Source organism: Bufo gargarizans, chromosome 4 (genome assembly GCF_014858855.1).
Source record: "Bufo gargarizans isolate SCDJY-AF-19 chromosome 4, ASM1485885v1, whole genome shotgun sequence".
Lineage (NCBI taxonomy): Eukaryota > Metazoa > Chordata > Amphibia > Anura > Bufonidae > Bufo > Bufo gargarizans.
In genome coordinates this window covers 143,966,200-143,985,740 of record NC_058083.1, presented here as the reverse complement: position 1 = coordinate 143,985,740, position 19,541 = coordinate 143,966,200, and the positions used below count along the sequence as shown (strand labels likewise).

The window sequence follows — 19,541 nt, the reverse complement described above, 5'->3', positions numbered from 1 at the left end:
ATTGAAAAGGCAGAAAAACGCAACAACATTTGACATGCAGCAGATTTCAAAATCCACCAAGCATCAAAAAGCAAAGTGTACATGCGATGTGTCTAATCTCATACACTTTGCTAGTACTGTATTTCTCCGTGTTTTTGCGGCACAAAATCTGTGCAGAGAAACCGCACGTAATCCGCATCGTGTGCAGGCACTCTAACGCTGGGTTCACACCTGAGCGTTTTACAGCGCGTTCCTACGCGCTGTAAAACGCACAACAGGCAAGAACCAATGATTCCCTATGGGAATGGTTCACACCTGGGCGTTTTACAGCGCGTACGATCGCGCTGTAAAACGCCCGACGCTCAAACAAGTACAGGAGCTTTTTTTGGCGCGTTTGACGCGCGTTTGGGCCATAGACTCTTTGGACAACACTGCTGTCAATCACCCAAACGCGTGTCAAACGCGCATTTACTATTACAAAAAACGCGCATAAAAACGCGCGACAAAATCGCGCATAAAAACGCGCGTTTGCGAAACGCTTAGGTGTGAACCCAGCGTAAGGGTACCTGGTTACCTGATGCAGTTTTGGAAGCCAAAACCAGGAGAGAATTCAGAAATAGAGGAGAAATCTTATTTGTCCTTTATACTTTCTCTCCTTTTATGATCCACTCCTAATTTTGGCTTCCAAAAATGCATGGGAACCCTGACTTTGTGGCCGGACCCTAGGGTTTTGCTCATATACATACAAATTAACAGCTCCTCATCCTTCATATTTAGGGGTTACATACATAGATGTTTAGGTGACTCCATGGACAGCATACTGAAATATAATTAATGAATGAAAGAAAGAATAAACAGACACCAATTAGATTGAACTCGCATACAACAGAGCCGGGGCATAACTACTGCTATAGCCATACCACCCAATTTATTGGACAGTCAAAGAAGGACAGAAGGCAGTTTTGGCCTCAGGCAGGTCATGGCTGCAGCCAGTGATTGGGTGAGCATTCACAGCCATTTACTGCCATGTTCTGACAGTAGCAGGAAGTGGGGTGCAGTGGGGACCTGGCACCATCAGAATGGCAGCAGTGGGGGTTCAGTAAGGTAGGTATAAGTACTATTTTCGTTATTTTTTTTGTACATGACAGCTCTTTTTCTTGCCCTGGAATACACTTTTAAATCTTAGCACAAAATCATCTGACATTTTAAAGTCAAAATGGTGAAGTCTAATATACAGGTAGGAACCAGAGAGTTTCTAAAGCAGTTTAATACATTTATTAATGCAAAATTATTTCCCATATCAGGGCATCTGTCAACAGATTTGTATCTATGAACCTGGCTGACCTGTTACATGTGCACTTGGCAGCTGAAGGCATCTGTGTTGGTCCCATGTACATATATGTTTCTATAAATGGACCGCGCTGCTCCAGGACAAAGCAGAAAAATCCTCCCTTCCAAATCTCACATAAATTTCGTGAACATGGGTAAGCGGTCAGTTCACACAGATTCACCTTTCTCTTGGGAACCTTATGAGAAAACAAGGTGCCACAGATCGTGAAGAACAACCACAAAAGTTCCAACTGCAAGGCTTTATTGTACTTACAAGATGGGTATCTCATATCTGATACCCCTGACGAAGTTTCCTAAAGCGAAACCCGGGTCGGGTGAATGATTTGTACATACTGCTTGTTACCATACCCATCTTGTAAGTACAATAAAGCCTTGCAGTTGGAACTTTTGTGATTGTACCTCACTATCTGTGGCACCTTGTTTTCTCATAAGGTTCCCAAGAGAAAGGTGAATCTGTGTGAACTGACCGCTTACCCATGTTCACGAAATTTCTGTGAGATTTGGAAGGGAGGATTTTTCAGCTTTGTCCTGGAGCAGCGCGGTCCATTTATAGAAACGCCTTTATAGATGTGAACATTACCCACTTCACTATTGGAACTCACGACGCACCAAAAGAAAGGCAACGTACTAAAGGCTTTTTATACATTTTATTTCCCGATGTTTATGTGTGCCCGCATTGTTGAGAAAAATAAAGTTTTAATATATGCAGATGAGCCTCTAGGAGCAAAGGGGGCGTTGCCGTTACACCTAGAGGCTCAGCTCTCTCTGCAATGCCACATCTTCTGCACTTTGACAGGGCCAGGCAATAAGAACGTGATCACGCCTGACCCTGACTTTACATAAAGTTAATCATGGCTTGGGGGTAAGGTTGCCACCTTTCCCAACAAATAGTACAGGCCAAGTTAAGCCACACCCCAAAGAGGTGTGGTTGTGGAGGCATGGCTTAACACAGGGTCTTAAGTCGGTATGTGGCTCCCAGTATTAATAATGCCCCCGTTAGTGCCCCCAGTAATATTAATGCCTCTATTAGTGCTCCCAGAATAGATAAAGCTCCCCCATTAGTGCCCCACAGAATTTATAATGTCCCCATTAGTTCCCCCCATAATAGTAATGCCTCTATTAGTGCCCCTAAGAATTATTAATGCCCCCATTAGTGCCCCCCGGAATTAATAATGACCTAATTGGTGTCCCCAGTAATATTAACACCTCCATTATTGCCCCACAGAATTAATAATGTCCGTATCAGTGTCTCCAGGAATAGTAATGTCTACATCAATGCCCCCCAGAATTAAGAATGCCCCAATATCTTTGCTGAATAAAGTGATTGATCTGAAGCCTTCATGCTGTGCTGCCATCTGTCACCACCACTCTACATGCGATCCTGGCCGGGGGAGGGGTTTAGGTCACAGGTGTTATGTGCTTATCCTGATGACCACCCCCCCTAGTGAGTGAGTGCATGAATATTTTATTAACTTTTATTAACTTTTTTTGTCTTTATATTTTATTAAGTCTTACTACATTAATGTTTTATATATGATGTTATATTCCACTTAACCATTTTACAGTCCTACACCAGTGCGATCACCGATGCCCAGCACTACATTCACTCCTCGGCACTGGGTGATAATACTTACTCAGTGATATCCACGCACTCCTCAGTGATATCCTTATTACTAATGTCATTGTTTTTTATACCTGCCTAACTGGACCGTGACCCATTTCAGATATCCGTATTATTGTTGGACTGGCGCTCACTTCTTCCCCCTCCCTTCCTTCGTTCAGTTTTCCCTGTTTACTTAGCGGTGAGTGATGTTTTACTGTGAAATCCCTCACACTGACACCACCCAATTCCCGCACTCCGGACATTGCTATTTGAGTGTGTTCTAGATTCTTCAGAACACTTCCTTTAGAGCCGCCTTCCAGAAATCCACCATCTTCCATCTCTTCACTATCCAGCCCACACCCCTGTCGTCGCCCAGTTTTATTTCATCCTTTGGTGGGATTTGTTGATCCCTCTAGGTTTGAAGTAACTTCCTCCCTTTTTCTTTTTACTCCTACCAATTAGTGCCCTCCAGAATTAATAATGCCCCCATTAGATCCCCCCAGAATTAATAGTGCCCCTTTAGTGCCCCCAGTAGTAGTAATGCCCCCATTAGTGCCCCCAATAATATTAATGCCCCCATTAGTGCCCCCAGTAATAAAAAAAAAACTTATTAGTGTCCCCAAGTAATAGTAATGTCTTCATTAGTGACCCCAGTAGCACCTCACAGTCATAGTAATGTCCCCATTAGTGCCCCCCAGTAATAGTAATGCCCCCTATTAGTGCCCCCCAGAAATAGTAATACCCTCACTAGTACCCCACAGTAATAGTAATGCCCCCATTAGTGCCCCCAGCAGTGCCTCCTAGTAATAGTAATGCCCCCATAGTGCCCCCCAGTAATCGTAATGTCCCCATTCGTGCCCCCAGTAGTGCCCCTCAGTAATAGTAATGCTCCATTAGTGCCCTCCGGCAATAGTAAGGCCCCCATTAGTAAAAGTAATCTCTTCTCTGCGAAAAAACAACAACTCAGGTCTTTTCCTGAGCTTCCATTGAGCAGTAAGTGTTCACCACGGTGCGAACGAATAGAGGTGAGTTTTTTTTTTGTTTTTTTCTTCTTAACACAAGGGATGGATGGGGGCGGGAGTTAAAGGCTGTACTAGTGAGCGCTCCACAATGGAAGCACTCATTAGTACTGACAGTCCTTATAGGAAAATACAGGCAATTATTATTGCCGCTAGAAAAAAATTACTGCCCCTGGCAGAGGCACGAAAATACTGACTTGGCTAGTGAGATACCAGCTGGGTGGCAACAGTACTTTGCCAGACAGTTTGCTATGGGACCCAACCTTTCCTAGTTATGTCCCTGCATCATACGATAATCACCACAGGTTGCACTGGACATTACCTGACAATTCACTTTCAGTGAGGAAATCTCAGGCAAAAGTACTGATTTAAGTCATGGCTTAATGTTTAAACAAGTTCAGATGCAAAACTCTGTGAAATTAGTGAAAAATATATTTTTTTTAAAGTAATTTTGATGTTTTCTGTGAGTTTCAGATCTCTCTATATTTTCTGCAAATGACAAGGTAACTGGGTGAAGGAAATTCCCTGTCTATGACATTTCTCTACTCTGCATATCAGAAATTCAGTCACTGCAATGACTCATAGCTAACTGAGAGTAAGTCAGGTCTGCTTCATCTTCTGAACACTTTCTACATCATCCCTCTCAGGTTTGAGTCCTTAAAGGTACAGTCCCTTTTTTGACCCAAATCCTGCTATCTGCTGCCTACAAAATGCCTGTAACAGTTATATCAATACAGTAACCAGGTATGAGGTGGCCCCAAAACTATGCTGGTTTCCCCAAACACTGTCAAGGTGTCACCACGTGTTGCTGCTTTCCTGGAAAGGAATGGCAAGACATGGTGCAACCCAATAGGAAATAAGTCAAGAGAGTTAGAGTTTGCAGTAAAGCAGTGTGGTTCTTTACTGGAGAAACTCAAAATAACACAGACAAGGCACTGAGCTGCACTAATCATAAAGCTGGAGGCCCACAGTCTGTGGACCAGTAGTCTGACTGGTCCTCTGCTTAAATAGCTGGTGACCCAGGGTCAGTGACTCAACATCCCCATATCAGTGTCTTCTTCTGGTCAGACAACTAGGGGCTCTGACTACTCTACTTTTATACACATTCTAACTGACCTAGAACCTTCTAGTATTACTAAAGGGGTTGTACAGAAGTAGAATATTATTGCTACTTTATTCCAAAAACAGCACCACACTTGTCCACTGGTTGCACGTGGCATTGCCACACTCACTTCAATGACAATTCATAGACAAGTGAGGAGCAGTTTCTGGAAGAAACTAGCCACAGTTTTCAAGTCCTATACAACCTTTCCAATTGGGGCACATGATAGATATATACATCATTGTGATCTCATGGGTACTGCCACTGTACCAAGATCTGTGCCAGGAGCACAGCTATTAGACATAGCAAGGCACATTGCCGAACTTTTAGGTCCCAGCATTCTGATTACCACGTAGAGCAACGGGACCTAGCTACTATACAATAGATACCGCTGCCCGTATTGTAGACACACCACAAGGGACGCCGAGCCAAGTTTGAGCGCTGTACAGTAGCTACCACCAGGGCCGTCTTTAATATTGATTGGGCCCTGGGCAAAAATTTACTTGGGCCCCATGGATCCCGCCTTCACACACCTTAGCGCACACAAAAAAACACACACACAAAAAATACACACATCTGGTAGAGTCCAGTGAATGACTGTAAATGCTTCCAGTTCTGAAGACTCCAGCAGCTCAGGATCAGTGCTCTGGGCAGCTGGGCTCAGGCTGGAAGTGGGCACCGCTCTGCAGGAAGGAGACCATGGCTCAGCTCACCCTAGTGTTACAGTGCACCCCAGCACCCCACAGTATGCAGTATAGCACCCTATAGTATACAGCAACCCACAGTATGCAGTATAGCACTCCACACTATACAGTACCCCACAGTATATAGTAGAGCAGCCCACAGTATACAGCACCCCACAGTATACAACACCTCACAGTATACAACACCTCACTGTATACAACACCTCACTGTATACAGCACCCCAAACTATACACGATACAGCCCCCCACACTATACAGTACAGCAGTATAGCACTCCACACTATACCGCACCCACAGTATACAGACCCCCACAGTATACAGTACAGCAGTATAGCACTCCACAATATACAGGCCCCCCACACTATACAGCCCCCCCCCACACTATACAGGCACACCCACACTATACAGTCCCCCCAGGGGCGTACATAGAAATCACTGGGCCCCATAGCAAAAATCTGAATTGGGCCCCTTAACCCCGCCCACTACCCACCATGGCCCCTCCCACTTCCTGACCTGGCTCCTCCCATGCCACACCCCCATTAAATAAATTTATACATGACCTACAGAAACTGTTAGGGATAAATATTTTTATTTTTTTATATTTTCATATAATGGGCATGTCACTTGCCAGGCTTTAGCAGAGTGGACACAGGGCACAATATGTATGCCACACAACTGACCGAGTGCAGCGCAGGAGCGCATACACATCACTCCTCCTGCCTCTGTCCACTGTGCTAAAGCCGGACGTAAGCCATCCCCCACATCTTAACCCCTTTGCTACCTGCGCCATTTTGTCATCACTTCTCTTACCCCAAACCCCTTTAACTCCTTGCTGCTGAGTGTGCACATATACGCATGTGTTTGTGTGGGGGGGGGGGGGGGCGGGGGGTTTGGCTGGTTGGTGAAATATCATTTGGTGGCTATGTGCACACTCAGCATTAGCAGCAAGGAGTTAGAGGGGTTAATATCCAACCCCTAATGCCCTCCAAAATGCCCGGGGGGGGGGGGGGGGTTGTTAGGAAGGAGTAGGTGTAGGAGGAAAGCACACTGTCCTCTATGAGCCCCCCAACCCCTAATGCCCCCCCCCCCAAAATTCTCAGGACAGTGTGCTTTCTTCCTACTTCCCCCCCACCCTGGGCACGCCCCTTTTAACAAATACTGTAGTAGATCACTAGCAATCCTATGTAACACAGTGATAACTCTCTGAGTACAGATAATGTTGTAGATGGGTGAGGCCCCAGAATTCAGAACACGTACAGTGTGACCTGAAGTCTGGGGCCGGGCTGAGGCAGTATGGGCCAAATTCTATCTACCCCTTACCCTACCGAGAAACAGATATGTGCATGGATAATATTATTACAGGAGAATGCCGCCCCATACCTGTTACATCCAGTGACGTCTCCTGTGATGTAGACTTTTCTCAACGTCTTCATCCAGAGATAAGACCGCCATGACACCTTCTTTCAGCCGCTTCTCGTCTCTGCAGAGTTTCACAGAAAAAAAATTAGGTTCCTCACTTTACTATAAACCTCTCCTTCCTGGTGTCTCAACAACTCCTCCTGCTGCCCCCCAATATTGTGCTAGAGCCAGACAGATAGTCCCCCATTCCCCATAATATTATTCCCCCTGTATATTATAATGGCCCCCACTTTATTATTAATATAATGGCCCCCTCTTTGTTATTAATATAATGGCCCCCACTTTATTATTTATATAATGGCCCCCACTTTATTATTTATATAATGGCCCCCACTTTATTATTTATATAATGGCCCCCACTTTATTATTTATATAATGGCCCCCACTTTATTATTTATATAATGGCCCCCACTTTATTATTTATATAATGGCCCCCACTTTATTATTAATATAATGGGCCCCTCTTTATTATTAATATAATGGGCCCCTCTTTATTATTAATATAAGGGCCCCTCTTTATTATTAATATAATGGCCCCCACTTTAATAACAAAGAGGGGGCCATTACATTAATAATAAAGAGGGGCCCTTATATTAATAATAAAGAGGGGCCCAGGGGGCCATTATATTAATAACAAAGAGGGGGCCATTATATTAATAACAAAGAGGGGGCCATTATATTAATAATAATGTAATGCCCCCCTCTTTATTAATAATATAATGTCCCCCTCTTTATTATTAATATAATGTCCCCCTCTCCACTCTTATTAATACTATGATGTCCACTGGACCACTGACTGAGTACTGTCAGTGGTCCTCCTCTCGTGCCCCCAGTGCCTCTGCAATAAGGGTAGAACGTAGGGTACATAAAAAAATAAAAAAATGAATACTTACCTCTCTAAGGACAGCTTGTGGCATCCTGGTACAGGATCGCTCACTGTGCCTTCCCGCGCCGCGTCATCGCGTCATCTCGCGAGATCCGACGCAGGAGGTCACAGTGAGGTACGTGACTAAAAGTCCTGCGTCGCACCTCAACTGAAGCCGCTCCCCCAGGCCCCTCCTCACTTCGCCGCGTCACGCAGGGCCTCTCCTCTCGCCGTCCTCCGCTCCGCCCCCTGTAAATCTTATTTTAGTTATCCGGCTGCGTTCTAACTTCTCCTGGGTTGAGGGGGCCCTGGGAGCCGGGGGGGAAGAATAGTTGGCTCAGGGCAGGCTGAGAATAAAAGCAGCCGCATAGCGCTATAGCGGCATGTCAGTGGGCGGGGCCAAATAGTGTGGGCGGGGCCTTCTCTGCGCTACGGGCCCCCCAGTGCCGCGGGCCCCATAGCAATGGCGTGGTCTGCCTCTATGGGCGGTACGCCACTGAGTCCCCCCCCCCCACACTATACAGGCCCCCCCACACTATACAGGCCCCCACACAGTATACAGCCCCCCACAGTATACAGACCCCACACAGTATACAGCCCCCCACATAGTATACAGCCCACCACACAGTATACAGCCCACCACAGTATACAGGCCCCCGCACAGTATACAGCCCACCACACAGTATACAGGCCCCCACACAGTATACAGCCCCCCACACAGTATACAGCCCCACCACACAGTATACAGCCCACCACACAGTATACAGCCCACCACACAGTATACAGGCCCCCACACAGTATACAGCCCACCACACAGTATACAGCCCCCACAGTATACAGACCCCCCACAGTATACAGACCCCCCACAGTATACAGCCCCACACACAGTATACAGTCCCACACAATATACAGCCCCCCACAGTATACAGGCCCCCACACAATATACAGCCCCCCACAGTATACAGGCCCCCACACAATATACAGCACCCCACTATACAGTAGTTTACAGTATATTAACATAACAGACCCTGTCACCTTTTTCTGATGTAATATTCACACATAAAAGCTCCACAGTTAACTTCTGCAACACTCCTGATAGGACCTGTGATGACCTCATAGCCATGTGACCAGTAATTGCTAGGTTACTGGTCACATGGTGATGATGTCATTAAGGTCCTAGATCACAACGTTACAGTACACAGACAGCTTGACACCCGGGGCAGTAGCTAGCAGGGCTCAAGAGGCAGCTGCCTTGGGCCCCCCAGGAGCAACTGGGCCCGGGGCAGCTGCCCCTTTTGCCCCTTGGTAAAGACGGCCCTGGCTACCACGTGGAACACTACAGTGGATAGTAGCGCACAATCTCCAACAGTAAGTACGCATTCTTAATTGCCACCAAATACATACTGTTAATTGTTATCAATACAAAGGAGAACCAGTCATCAACATAATGGAGGAGCAGAGCAACCCTATATTTCTACAGTAATACAAAGTACCCATTGGAACTGATATTGTTTATATATTGACATTAAGTTTCTTATTGCCTTAGGAAGAAGGAAAGGAAAGACTCTATTATAATATTATAACATCAGTTCTACTCTATATATTCTGGAATTACAGAGGCAATATTTTACCATCAGTATAATATTGGTCATAATGAATGGATTGAAATTAGGATGAACTACATTATATCAGCATAATATTAGACTTAAGAGGAATTCATTATAATTATATGTATTAGGCCTCATGCACACGACCGTTGTTTTGGTCCGCATCAGAGCCGCAGTTTTTGCGGCTTGGATGCGGACCCATTCACTTCAATGGGGCCGCAAAAGATATGGACAGCACTCCGTGTGCTATCCGCATCCATTGCTCCGTTCCGTGGTCCGCCCAAAAATATAACCTGTCCTATTCTTGTCCGTTTTGTGGACAAGAATAGGCAGTTAGATCAATGGCTGTCCGTGCCATTCTGCAAATTGGGGAACGCACTCGGACGCCATCCGTGTTTTGCGGATCCGCAATTTGCGGACCACAAAACACACAGCGGCCGTGTGCATGATGCCTTAGACAGGTGGTGTGCATGGAATAATTCCGCTGTTTTATCTTTTTTTTTTTTTTTTTTGCTCCATGGGAGGTGAGGAGGATCCCTCAAACTGTCACCTCATATGCAGAAAGAAAAAAGGGGACATTGTTCATTTATTTTATGGTTTTTACTATTTATGCACATGCATGTTGTAGTTTTTTCTTTAGTATTAATTTATTGACAAATACATGTAAATACAGATAACGGTGACTGACATATTCTAAGTGAAGTGTGCCTGTCTACATTTAGAGTATAAGACATTGCTTAGACTGACAAGATTACTCCAATCCCAGCAGTTTAACCAATAGATGTCACAGTCAATACCGGCCCCTCAACCCTCTCACAATGCAATCGTCTGTTACTGAGGGGTTGTCATGGCAGTCGGGGACCCACAAATGACCATGTATGAAAGCTTATTAGGCCCAGGGACTTATATCCGGCTGCCTGTCAGCATTAAATAAAATGTAAAAAAAATGAAATAAAATACAAAAAAAGTGATAAAATTGTCATGTTATTTAACACAAAAGGTGAACACATTAAAAGAAAATGCCATAATTGCCAGTCTTGTTAATAAAAATTCAGACTCCTGTACTCCACTTTGCTATTTGGATAAATGCTTTTATTTCAAAGAGCGGTTCCAGTAAAAAAAAAGTTTTTCAGCATATAGCCTTCTTCAGTACAACTGGTTGAGCCGCATAGGTGGAGAAAAAAGTGTAGAGTTAAAGTTAAAGTACCCACAGTGGGTGGCAGGTTGCTGCAGTGATGTGGGGCTCTATGTTCCTGTATGGCATGCGCTGGAATAAGGCGGTAGCCTAGAAAGAATGGTACCAGTTGTACTGAAGAAGGCTATATGCCGAAAAATGTTTTTTGACTGGAACCGCTCTTTGAAATAAAAGCATTTATCCAAATAGCAAAGTGGAGTACAGGAGTCTGAATTTTTATTATTATCTGGTCTGGGAACCTTCTCCTGTTGCCCACACAATCAGATTGGAGTACTATCCAACCTTACATTATTTGTCAGTCTGGTTAGTTATGCTTCTCAAAAAAATCTGAAAACTGAAAAAAAAATCAAAAAGTGATATGCACCCAAAAGTGCCACAGATAAAAGAACCCACTGATCTTGCAAGGAAAAGCCCTCAAGTTGATCTGCCAACTGAAAAATACTGAAAATGGTGACATAAAGATATTGCCACCCCAGTTCTTGTAGACCAGAAGTCATCTAGTTCTGATACTGCACGACACACTGTTGAGAAGTCATGAGCAAAGGAGTTTCCCTCGTCCTGCCTCAAGAGTCACTTCACTTTAGCCGTTAAAAGTCACTTCACTTTAGCCACTAAGAGTCACTTCACTTTAGCCGTTAATCTTGCCCCCCCACCAACAAGCTGTGTTCTGACATCAGCTCATGCCATGTGACCATCAAGTACCTGCATTTCCCAGGAGTGCCTTGCATTGACCCAGTCACCACTGATGCTCTGTTCTCCTGTCTTCCTCCCCTGCATAGATAATAGTCCCTCACATACAGCTCCAACAGTTCCACTAATAAATAGTACTATGGTATATAACACCCCTCTCCCCAATTTCCTTCTTCACTGTCAAGAGAGAGATTTAGTTATACATTTCTATGAATTTAGAAGTGGGGACGAATGAATGAAAGGCATCGCCTGCCTCTCTACATGATCACTATGCTGACAAAGAAGAGGAAGCTACTGAGGATGTCAGTCCACCACTGAATGCTGGAGAAGGTGAACCAGAATTTTGGTCACAAAATCAATATCAGGGCTCACAATTAGAGAGGAAAATGTAATATACAGTTGTGGCCAAAAGTTTTGAGAATAACACAAATATTAGTTTTCACAAGGTTTGCTGCTAAACTGCTTTTAGATCTTTGTTTCAGTTGTTTCTGTGATGTAGTGAAATACAATTAGACGCACTTTATACGTTTCAAAGGCTTTTATCGACAAATACATGACATTTATGCAAAGAGTCAGTATTTGCAGTGTTGGCCCTTCTTTTTCAGGACCTCTGCAATTCGACTGGGCATGCTCTCAATCAACTTCTGGGGCAATTCCTGACTGATAGCAACCCATTCTTTCATAATCACTTCTTGGAGTTTGTCAGAATTAGTGGGTTTTTGTTTGTCCACCCGCCTCTTGAGGATTGACCACAAGTTCTCAATGGGATTAAGATCTGGGGAGTTTCCAGGCCATGGACCCAAAATGTCAACGTTTTGGTTCCCGAGCCACTTAGTTATCACTTTTGCCTTATGGCACGGTGCTCCATCATGCTGGAAAATGCATTGTTCTTCACCAAACTGTTGTTGGATTGTTGGATGAAGTTGCTGTTGGAGGGTGTTTTGGTACTATTCTTTATTCGTGGCTGTGTTTTTGGGCAAAATTGTGAGTGAGCCCATTCCCTTGGATGAGAAGCAACCCCACACATGAATGGTCTCAGGATGCTTTACTGTTGGCATGACACATGACTGATGGTAGCGCTCACCTTTTCTTCTCCGGACAAGCCTTTTTCCTGATGCCCCAAACAATTGGAAAGAGGCTTCATTGGAGAATATGACTTTGCCCCAGTCCTCAGCAGTCCATTCACCATATTTTCTGCAGAAGATCAATCTGTCCCTGATGTGTTTTTTTTTTGGAAAGAAGTGGCTTCTTTGCTGCCCTTCTTGACACCAGGCCATCTTCCAAAAGTCTTCGCCTCACTGTGCGTGCAGATGCGCTCACACCTGCCTGCTGCCATTCCTGAGCAAGCTCTGCACTGGTGGCACTCCGATCCCATAGCTGAATCCTCTTTAGGAGACTATGCTGGCGCTTACTGGACTTTCTTGGACGCCCTGAAGCCTTCTTAACAAGAATTGAACCTCTTTCCTTGAAGTTCTTGATGATCCTATAAATTGTTGATTGAGGTGCAATCTGAGTGGCCACAATATCCTTGCCTGTGAAGCCATTTTTATGCAACGCAATGATGGCTGCACACGTTTCTTTGCAGGTCACCATGGTTAACAATGGAAGAACAATGATTTCAAGCATCACCCTCCTTTTAACAGGTCAAGTCTGCCATTTTAACCCAATCAGCCTGACATAATGATCTCCAGCCTTGTTCTCGTCAACATTCTCACCTGAGTTAACAAGATGATTACTGAAATGATCTCAGCAGGTCCTTTAATGACAGCAATGAAATGCAGTGGAAAGGTTTTTTTGGGATTAAGTTAATTTTTATGGCAAAGAAGGACTATGCAATTCATATGATCACTCTTCATAACATTCTGGAGTATATGCAAATTGCTATTATAAAAACTTAAGCAGCAACTTTTCAAATTTCCAATATTTATGTAATTCTCAAAACTTTTGGCCACGACTGTACATGTAAAAATCACAACAATATGTTTATGTGTGTATATTGCAATGATTCTTCATTTGAAATACCATATTCATTGTATATAAATGCATAAAGAAATGCATGTCCCATTTAAATAGCAGATATAAAAGCATGAAATCAGAACCCTTCACAAGAGTATGGGATGATCCCATATTCTTTCTATTTCACTTTTAAAGAGATTAGTTTACAAAAATTGCATGGGTCGCTTATTTTCCTAAACATATTAGCAAACATATGACCCGTTTGCTGCAATCATCTGGTGGGAATAGTTTTCCCACCAGACAGTTGAGATGATGGGGCATATTGGAAGAGGCTGTCTTTAACTAGAAAAATGGAGACCTGTGCCATATTCCTTGCAAGATTAATCTATAGTTTCCACTGATGTAAATGAAATCAAGAATGAAGACTCATTAGCTGCAATCATGTAGTAGTTGGGGGTTGTTTCAGCTTCCTTTTGATGAAATAGATAAATCTGAGGAAGCCTGAACTTCATGTATACATGAAGACTTCCCACACATGGGAAAAGAGCAACCACAAGAATCACTTGCTTTAGAGGACCCAGCATTATGTATATTCATTATATACACCGCTCACTGATTTCAATGGAAACTGTGTTGTGCTGTCATGTTTCCCCATAGACTACACCAGATAGCTGGAGGTCACAGCTATCAGCTTATGATAAGAAGAACCTTTTCAGAAACATTGCCCAAACCTCAAACCCCCTTTAAGGGAATCACACACATTGAGGGATTCATATTAGATGTTTATTGAGATAATAACCTAGCAAGTCAAAATCTATTTTCTCATATCTACATGTCCTACTAACATTATGGACATGACTGTATACGTAGTTCCCCATAGACAGTAAATGACACAATCGTACACTCCGCTAAGAGAAAGAAGCAAAATCTAACTCCCAGATTACAACATATGAATCTCATATTTAAAGAAGTGCACTTTGTGTCACCATGGCAGGCCAAAAGTTTGGATTGGTAGGAGTCAGCAAGAATCCCAATGTTCACTGAAAGTAAGACAAGTGTTTAGCTGAGCGTAGTGTCCGTAGAGCAATGTGCTGTGTCTTTTTGGCACCAAAATCCAGCAGCAAGCCTCACTCTATAACTCCTTTTGTAATCTATAGGAACTTTGCAGAAGGATATGCCACCAATGTCAAATAAGTGCAGGCACCACCTTTGGGACTCACTCCTATCTCCAGGATAGGCCTCCCATAGTGAAAGCGAATGTACCACGCAAGTGCGGCCACCAATTCCCCACTATGGGAGTTCTGAAAACAGCCTTGTGAAGGCTCAGATTTCCAGCAGTTTCATAGAGGTGAATAGGGAGGTGGCCACGCATGCACAGTGCTCTCTCTATTCATTGGTATGGGTCTTCGAAAACAGTTGAGTGCGTTTGGTTGGCTATTTTCAGAACTCCCATAGCAGTGAATGGGGAGCATGCCGCTATGATAGTTACGCCCTTAAGCACAGTGTACTAGTTTCATGATTTTCAGTTTGCCATAATTTCTTTTATTTTTAGATATGGAAACAATCTTTTAAGATATTATATTACCTCCTGGCTGTCCTTATTTTGATTTGTGCAAAATATCTTATAGTACAAGGTATCCAACGAGTTAGTGGAATCCAGTCTGTCAAAACAATGCCGATCTAAAACTTCCAACGTGTGCAAAACTCTGTTAATAGTAACACCTGAAAAATAAAGGAGAGTCAGTTAAAGGTGTTGTTTTACAGTATGTGTAAAATAATGCTGGCATATGATGCTGATCATGGTGATATATAGCTTTTGGATGATAGAATTTCTGCAAGGCCTGCCTCAGTCCTGGATTCTCTCACCCACATACAGGGATTGACAACTTTTTTTCAGTAAGGGCTTTTTCTTGTTCACATCTGAGTTAGAGTAGAGAGATTAGCCCCATGAGATTAGCACCATGTGTAATTCGAACAAAACAGGAACTCGAACAAAAAACAAACCAATCCCGTTATGGTAAATGGGATCTGTTCGGATCAGTTTAGGTGCCGAATCCGGTACTTCCATTATTTCCATTGTTTTGCCCCTCTAATGGACAACAACACTAATGAACTCAGCAATTTTTCTCAGCAATGCAGGCACATACGAACATGGGACCAACACAGATGCCTTCAGCTGCCAAGTACATGTACAACAGGTCAGCCAGGTCCATAGGAACAAATCTGATGACAGATGGCCTCATATGACAGTATAATACTCTGTATAAGTACAGCTAAGAAACGCAAACCTTTTCTTCAGCAATTCTGAATGGAACTAAATGAGAAATTTCATTTATTTTTGTGGCATGTATTTTAATATGGTCACTATGGAATTATTTATCTATTAGACAAGATGGACACCCCAATAACTGTTGAAGGAGACAGGTTATTCACTCCAATCTGAGAATCAAGGCCTAGTTGAATTATCTATCAAACAATGTGGACACCCCAATAACAGTAGAATTAGAGAGGTTATTCACCCAAATTTAAGACTCAAGGCCTAAATAAATTGTTTATAGAGTTGAGCGGACACCTGGATGTTCGAGTTCGCCGGGATCGGCCAAACTTCACAAAAAAGTCCAGGACCCGAACTTGACCCCGAACCCTATTGAAGTCAATGGGGACCCGAACTTTTGGGCACAAAAATGGCTCTAAAAAAGTCCTGGAAAGGGCTAGAGGGATGCAAGAGCAAGCAAAATGGGGGTTAGAGTAGGACAAGTGCCCTGCAAACAAACGTGGCTAGGGAAATGACTTAAAATAACATAAAATACATACAAATTTAAAATAAACATTCTAAATCTGAGCAAAAGTGAGTGACAGTGGCACCTGCCACCCCGCAAACAGAGAATGTGGCAGCAACGCCACCACATCTTTCACAGTCACTAAGCATCTCCACACTGTCCCATGGAAGCGTTCAGCTCTCCATCTCCCAAACACTGGAGCGAAAGAGAAAGAGGAAGTACCCACCGGCGATCTCTGGCCCCGAATGCCAGGATTTCAAAATTCCTGGCTTTTGAAATGCTGTAATTCCGTCTGGTGGAGATGGAGACTTATAAAAAACAAAAAACTTATGGCGGTGGCTGTCCCACAGTACGTGGTTCCCAGCCGCCACAACTTTTCCAGGTGACAATGTCAACTGACCCAAGAGAGAGTCATGAGAGCCACCCCATATATGCACATCCAACAATCCAAGATTATCAAAAATATAAAGTTTATTAGACACACCAACAAATACAGATTAAAAATTGTATACAATTAGAACAAAGTGCGGTATACAGTAAATATGACCGACACATACAGGTCCACTAAATGCCACAATTAAGCATGTATATTAAAAACCAGCACGTAAATATACAATATCAAGCATAGAGCAAATATGAAATAAGGTAAGACCATTAAAGATACAAGCAAACCAGAATAAAGTCTGAATACAAAAATGTCAAACCTAAATAAACCGCTGGTATAGTGGACCTGTGAGAATAAGAACGCACCCAACGCGTATCGCCGGAGCAGTCCGGCTTCCTCAGGAGTCAACTTTTCCAGGTGAGCCATCCCTTCTGTGCACAACCAAGTGGGGGACAAAATCAGGTTTGCACTTCACAACGCCATCTGTGGCAAATTCCACATACCCACCGATACGTGGACCAGTAAGCACGGGCAGGGACGTTATATCTAACCTAACAGCACACTGGGTAAATGTAGTGGCAACTGGGCCTGAGGCAGATAGAAGTTTGGCGCATGTCCTTCCGCCTCCGAGGATTGCGAGGCATTTCTCTTTGCCTCCTGTTGCCTCCTCTTCCTACTCCGCTTCCTCCTCTACCACCTCCTCATCCGCTCAGCATAACACCTTCACCACTAACTTCAGCACAGCCAGGGGGAAACGACAGCAAGTTGTTTTGAAACACATCTGTTTGGGGGTAAAAACCCACACCGCGCAGGAGCTGTGGACGGCCATGGAACAACAGACCGATGAGCGGTTGGTGCCACTGAGCCTCAAGCCTGGCCTGGTGGCAGCTCTGGGCCTAGCCGGTTTGACGCACATCCCTTGCTTCGCATGTGCTGAATTTGGTGGTGCAGAAATTCCTGAACACCTGACAGTGAAAATCTATTCAGTAAATCCAGCTCTTAGATTCTGGGGGGACAAATTCACTTTTTGGGCGGTCAAGGACCCCTGCGGCCTGAGCTGCAGATGTGACAGGCAAATAATTTTCTTAAATTTGTTGGTTAGATTGTTGGGTAACCTTTCCACGGTTATCAGGAATTTTCATTATAAATTGTAACAAAAACCATACAAGGAAAATTTCCACAAGAGAAAATTAACCCGACCAGCCTCCCACCCTACACCCCCCCCCCTTCACTCACACCCCTCATTCATGCCCATTCACACTCTATTTACTAATTTACTTATAAACATATTTACATAACTATAAGGCAGATAAACTAAATAAACAAACACAACTATATATATGACTTACCCTAAACTTCTAAGGCCAGTCATATACAAGTGGCTCGGAGGGTGGGTTCCTGCACAAACATAGGCCAGGTACACAATTGTCCAGCCAGGGCACAGTTCTGGAGGATGAGAAGGAGGAGGAGGAACCGTGTTCACAGCATGGTGGCACCCAAAGCAGCTCATGGGCATCACTGGAGCGTGGCTGGGGGGGATACAGAGGACACAGAAGATACACCTCTCACTGAGGACAGCTTGTCATTGCCTCTGGGCAGCCTGGCACACATGAGCGACTTGCTCATGTGTGCCTGCGCAATGACCGCTGAGTTGCCCACATTCTAACCAGTGCTGATTACTGGGTGGCCACCCTGCTGGATCCCCGTTACAAGGACAACGTGCCGTCCTTAATTCCATCACTGGAGCGTGATCGTAAGATGCGAACGCTGGTAGACGCGCTGCTGGTGGCATTCCCACCTGACAGCGGGGGCACAGTGGAAGCACAAGGCAGAGGACGAGGAAGAGGTTGCCAATGCAGCTGGGGCACCGACAGCACCTCAGAAGGCAGGGTTAGCATGGCCGAAATGTGGAAAAGCTTTGTCAGCACGCCACAACAACCAGCACCACCAGCTGATATGCAACGTTTTGAGGCAGCATTTCAGCAACATGGTGAAACAGTATGTGTGCACACAAATACACATACTGACTGATGGGTCTGCCAAGGGGCGTAGCTACAGGGGAAGCAGGGGAAACGGCTGCTTTGGGGCCCATCCTAGAGGAGGAGGACTAAAAGACTTCGCCAGGGTCCCCTCAACAGTATTACACAATGAAATTATATACAGTGACAGTATAGACAGTGTAAGAAACGGATGGAACAGCTGCCGGGCCTGGTCTGAGAGAGCGATCGTTACTAGCCACAGGAATGGGGGCGGCATGAAAGGAAGGGTTTGCAAAAAAATTACTGGGGGAGGGGGGCCCCATTAAAAATTTGCTGTGGGGCCCAGTCATTTCTAGCTACGCCACTGGGTCTGCCCCATTCAACTTCTGGGTCTTCAAATTGGGCACATGGCCTGAGCTTGCCCTTTACGCCTTGGTGGTGCTGGCCTGCCCTGCAGCCAGTGTATTGTCTCAACGTGTATTCAGCACGGCAGGGGGGGTCATCACAGACAAGCGCAGCCGCCTGTCCACAGCCAACGTGGACAAGCTCACGTTCATTAAAAAGAACCAGGCATGGATCACTCAGGACTTGTCCGTACCTTGTGCAGAATAGACATGCATACAGGCCTCACCCAGCCATTGTTATACTCCAGAGCACTTACTCTTTGCTTTCTTTTTTAGATTTCCCAATGTTTTGGGGCCTACCATAATTTTTTTTAAAGAAAAAATATAAAAAAATAATAATAAAACAAAAAACAGTGTTGTTGGCGACTACCTTTGGCTTCACAGCCCAAAAATGCTTTATGTCAGGCAACAATGTAACCACCAATTTTAATGACTTAAGTTCCCTGTCAGTTATGCAGTGCAGGGGTACTTCACAGCAAGAAATGGGTTTATTTCACCCAACAA

At 44.3% G+C, this 19,541-nt stretch overlaps 1 protein-coding gene across 1 annotated transcript in view; it reads right to left on the bottom strand.

Annotated features, from left to right (window-relative positions):
• The window catches only part of MED12L (mediator complex subunit 12L), a 648,568-nt gene that overhangs the window by 553,171 nt on the left and 75,856 nt on the right, over positions 1–19,541 (bottom strand). The window contains exon 10 of the mRNA XM_044291042.1: positions 15,075–15,211. Within this exon, the coding sequence (XP_044146977.1) occupies positions 15,075–15,211 (137 nt within the window). The remainder of the gene's footprint in view (positions 1–15,074; positions 15,212–19,541) is intronic.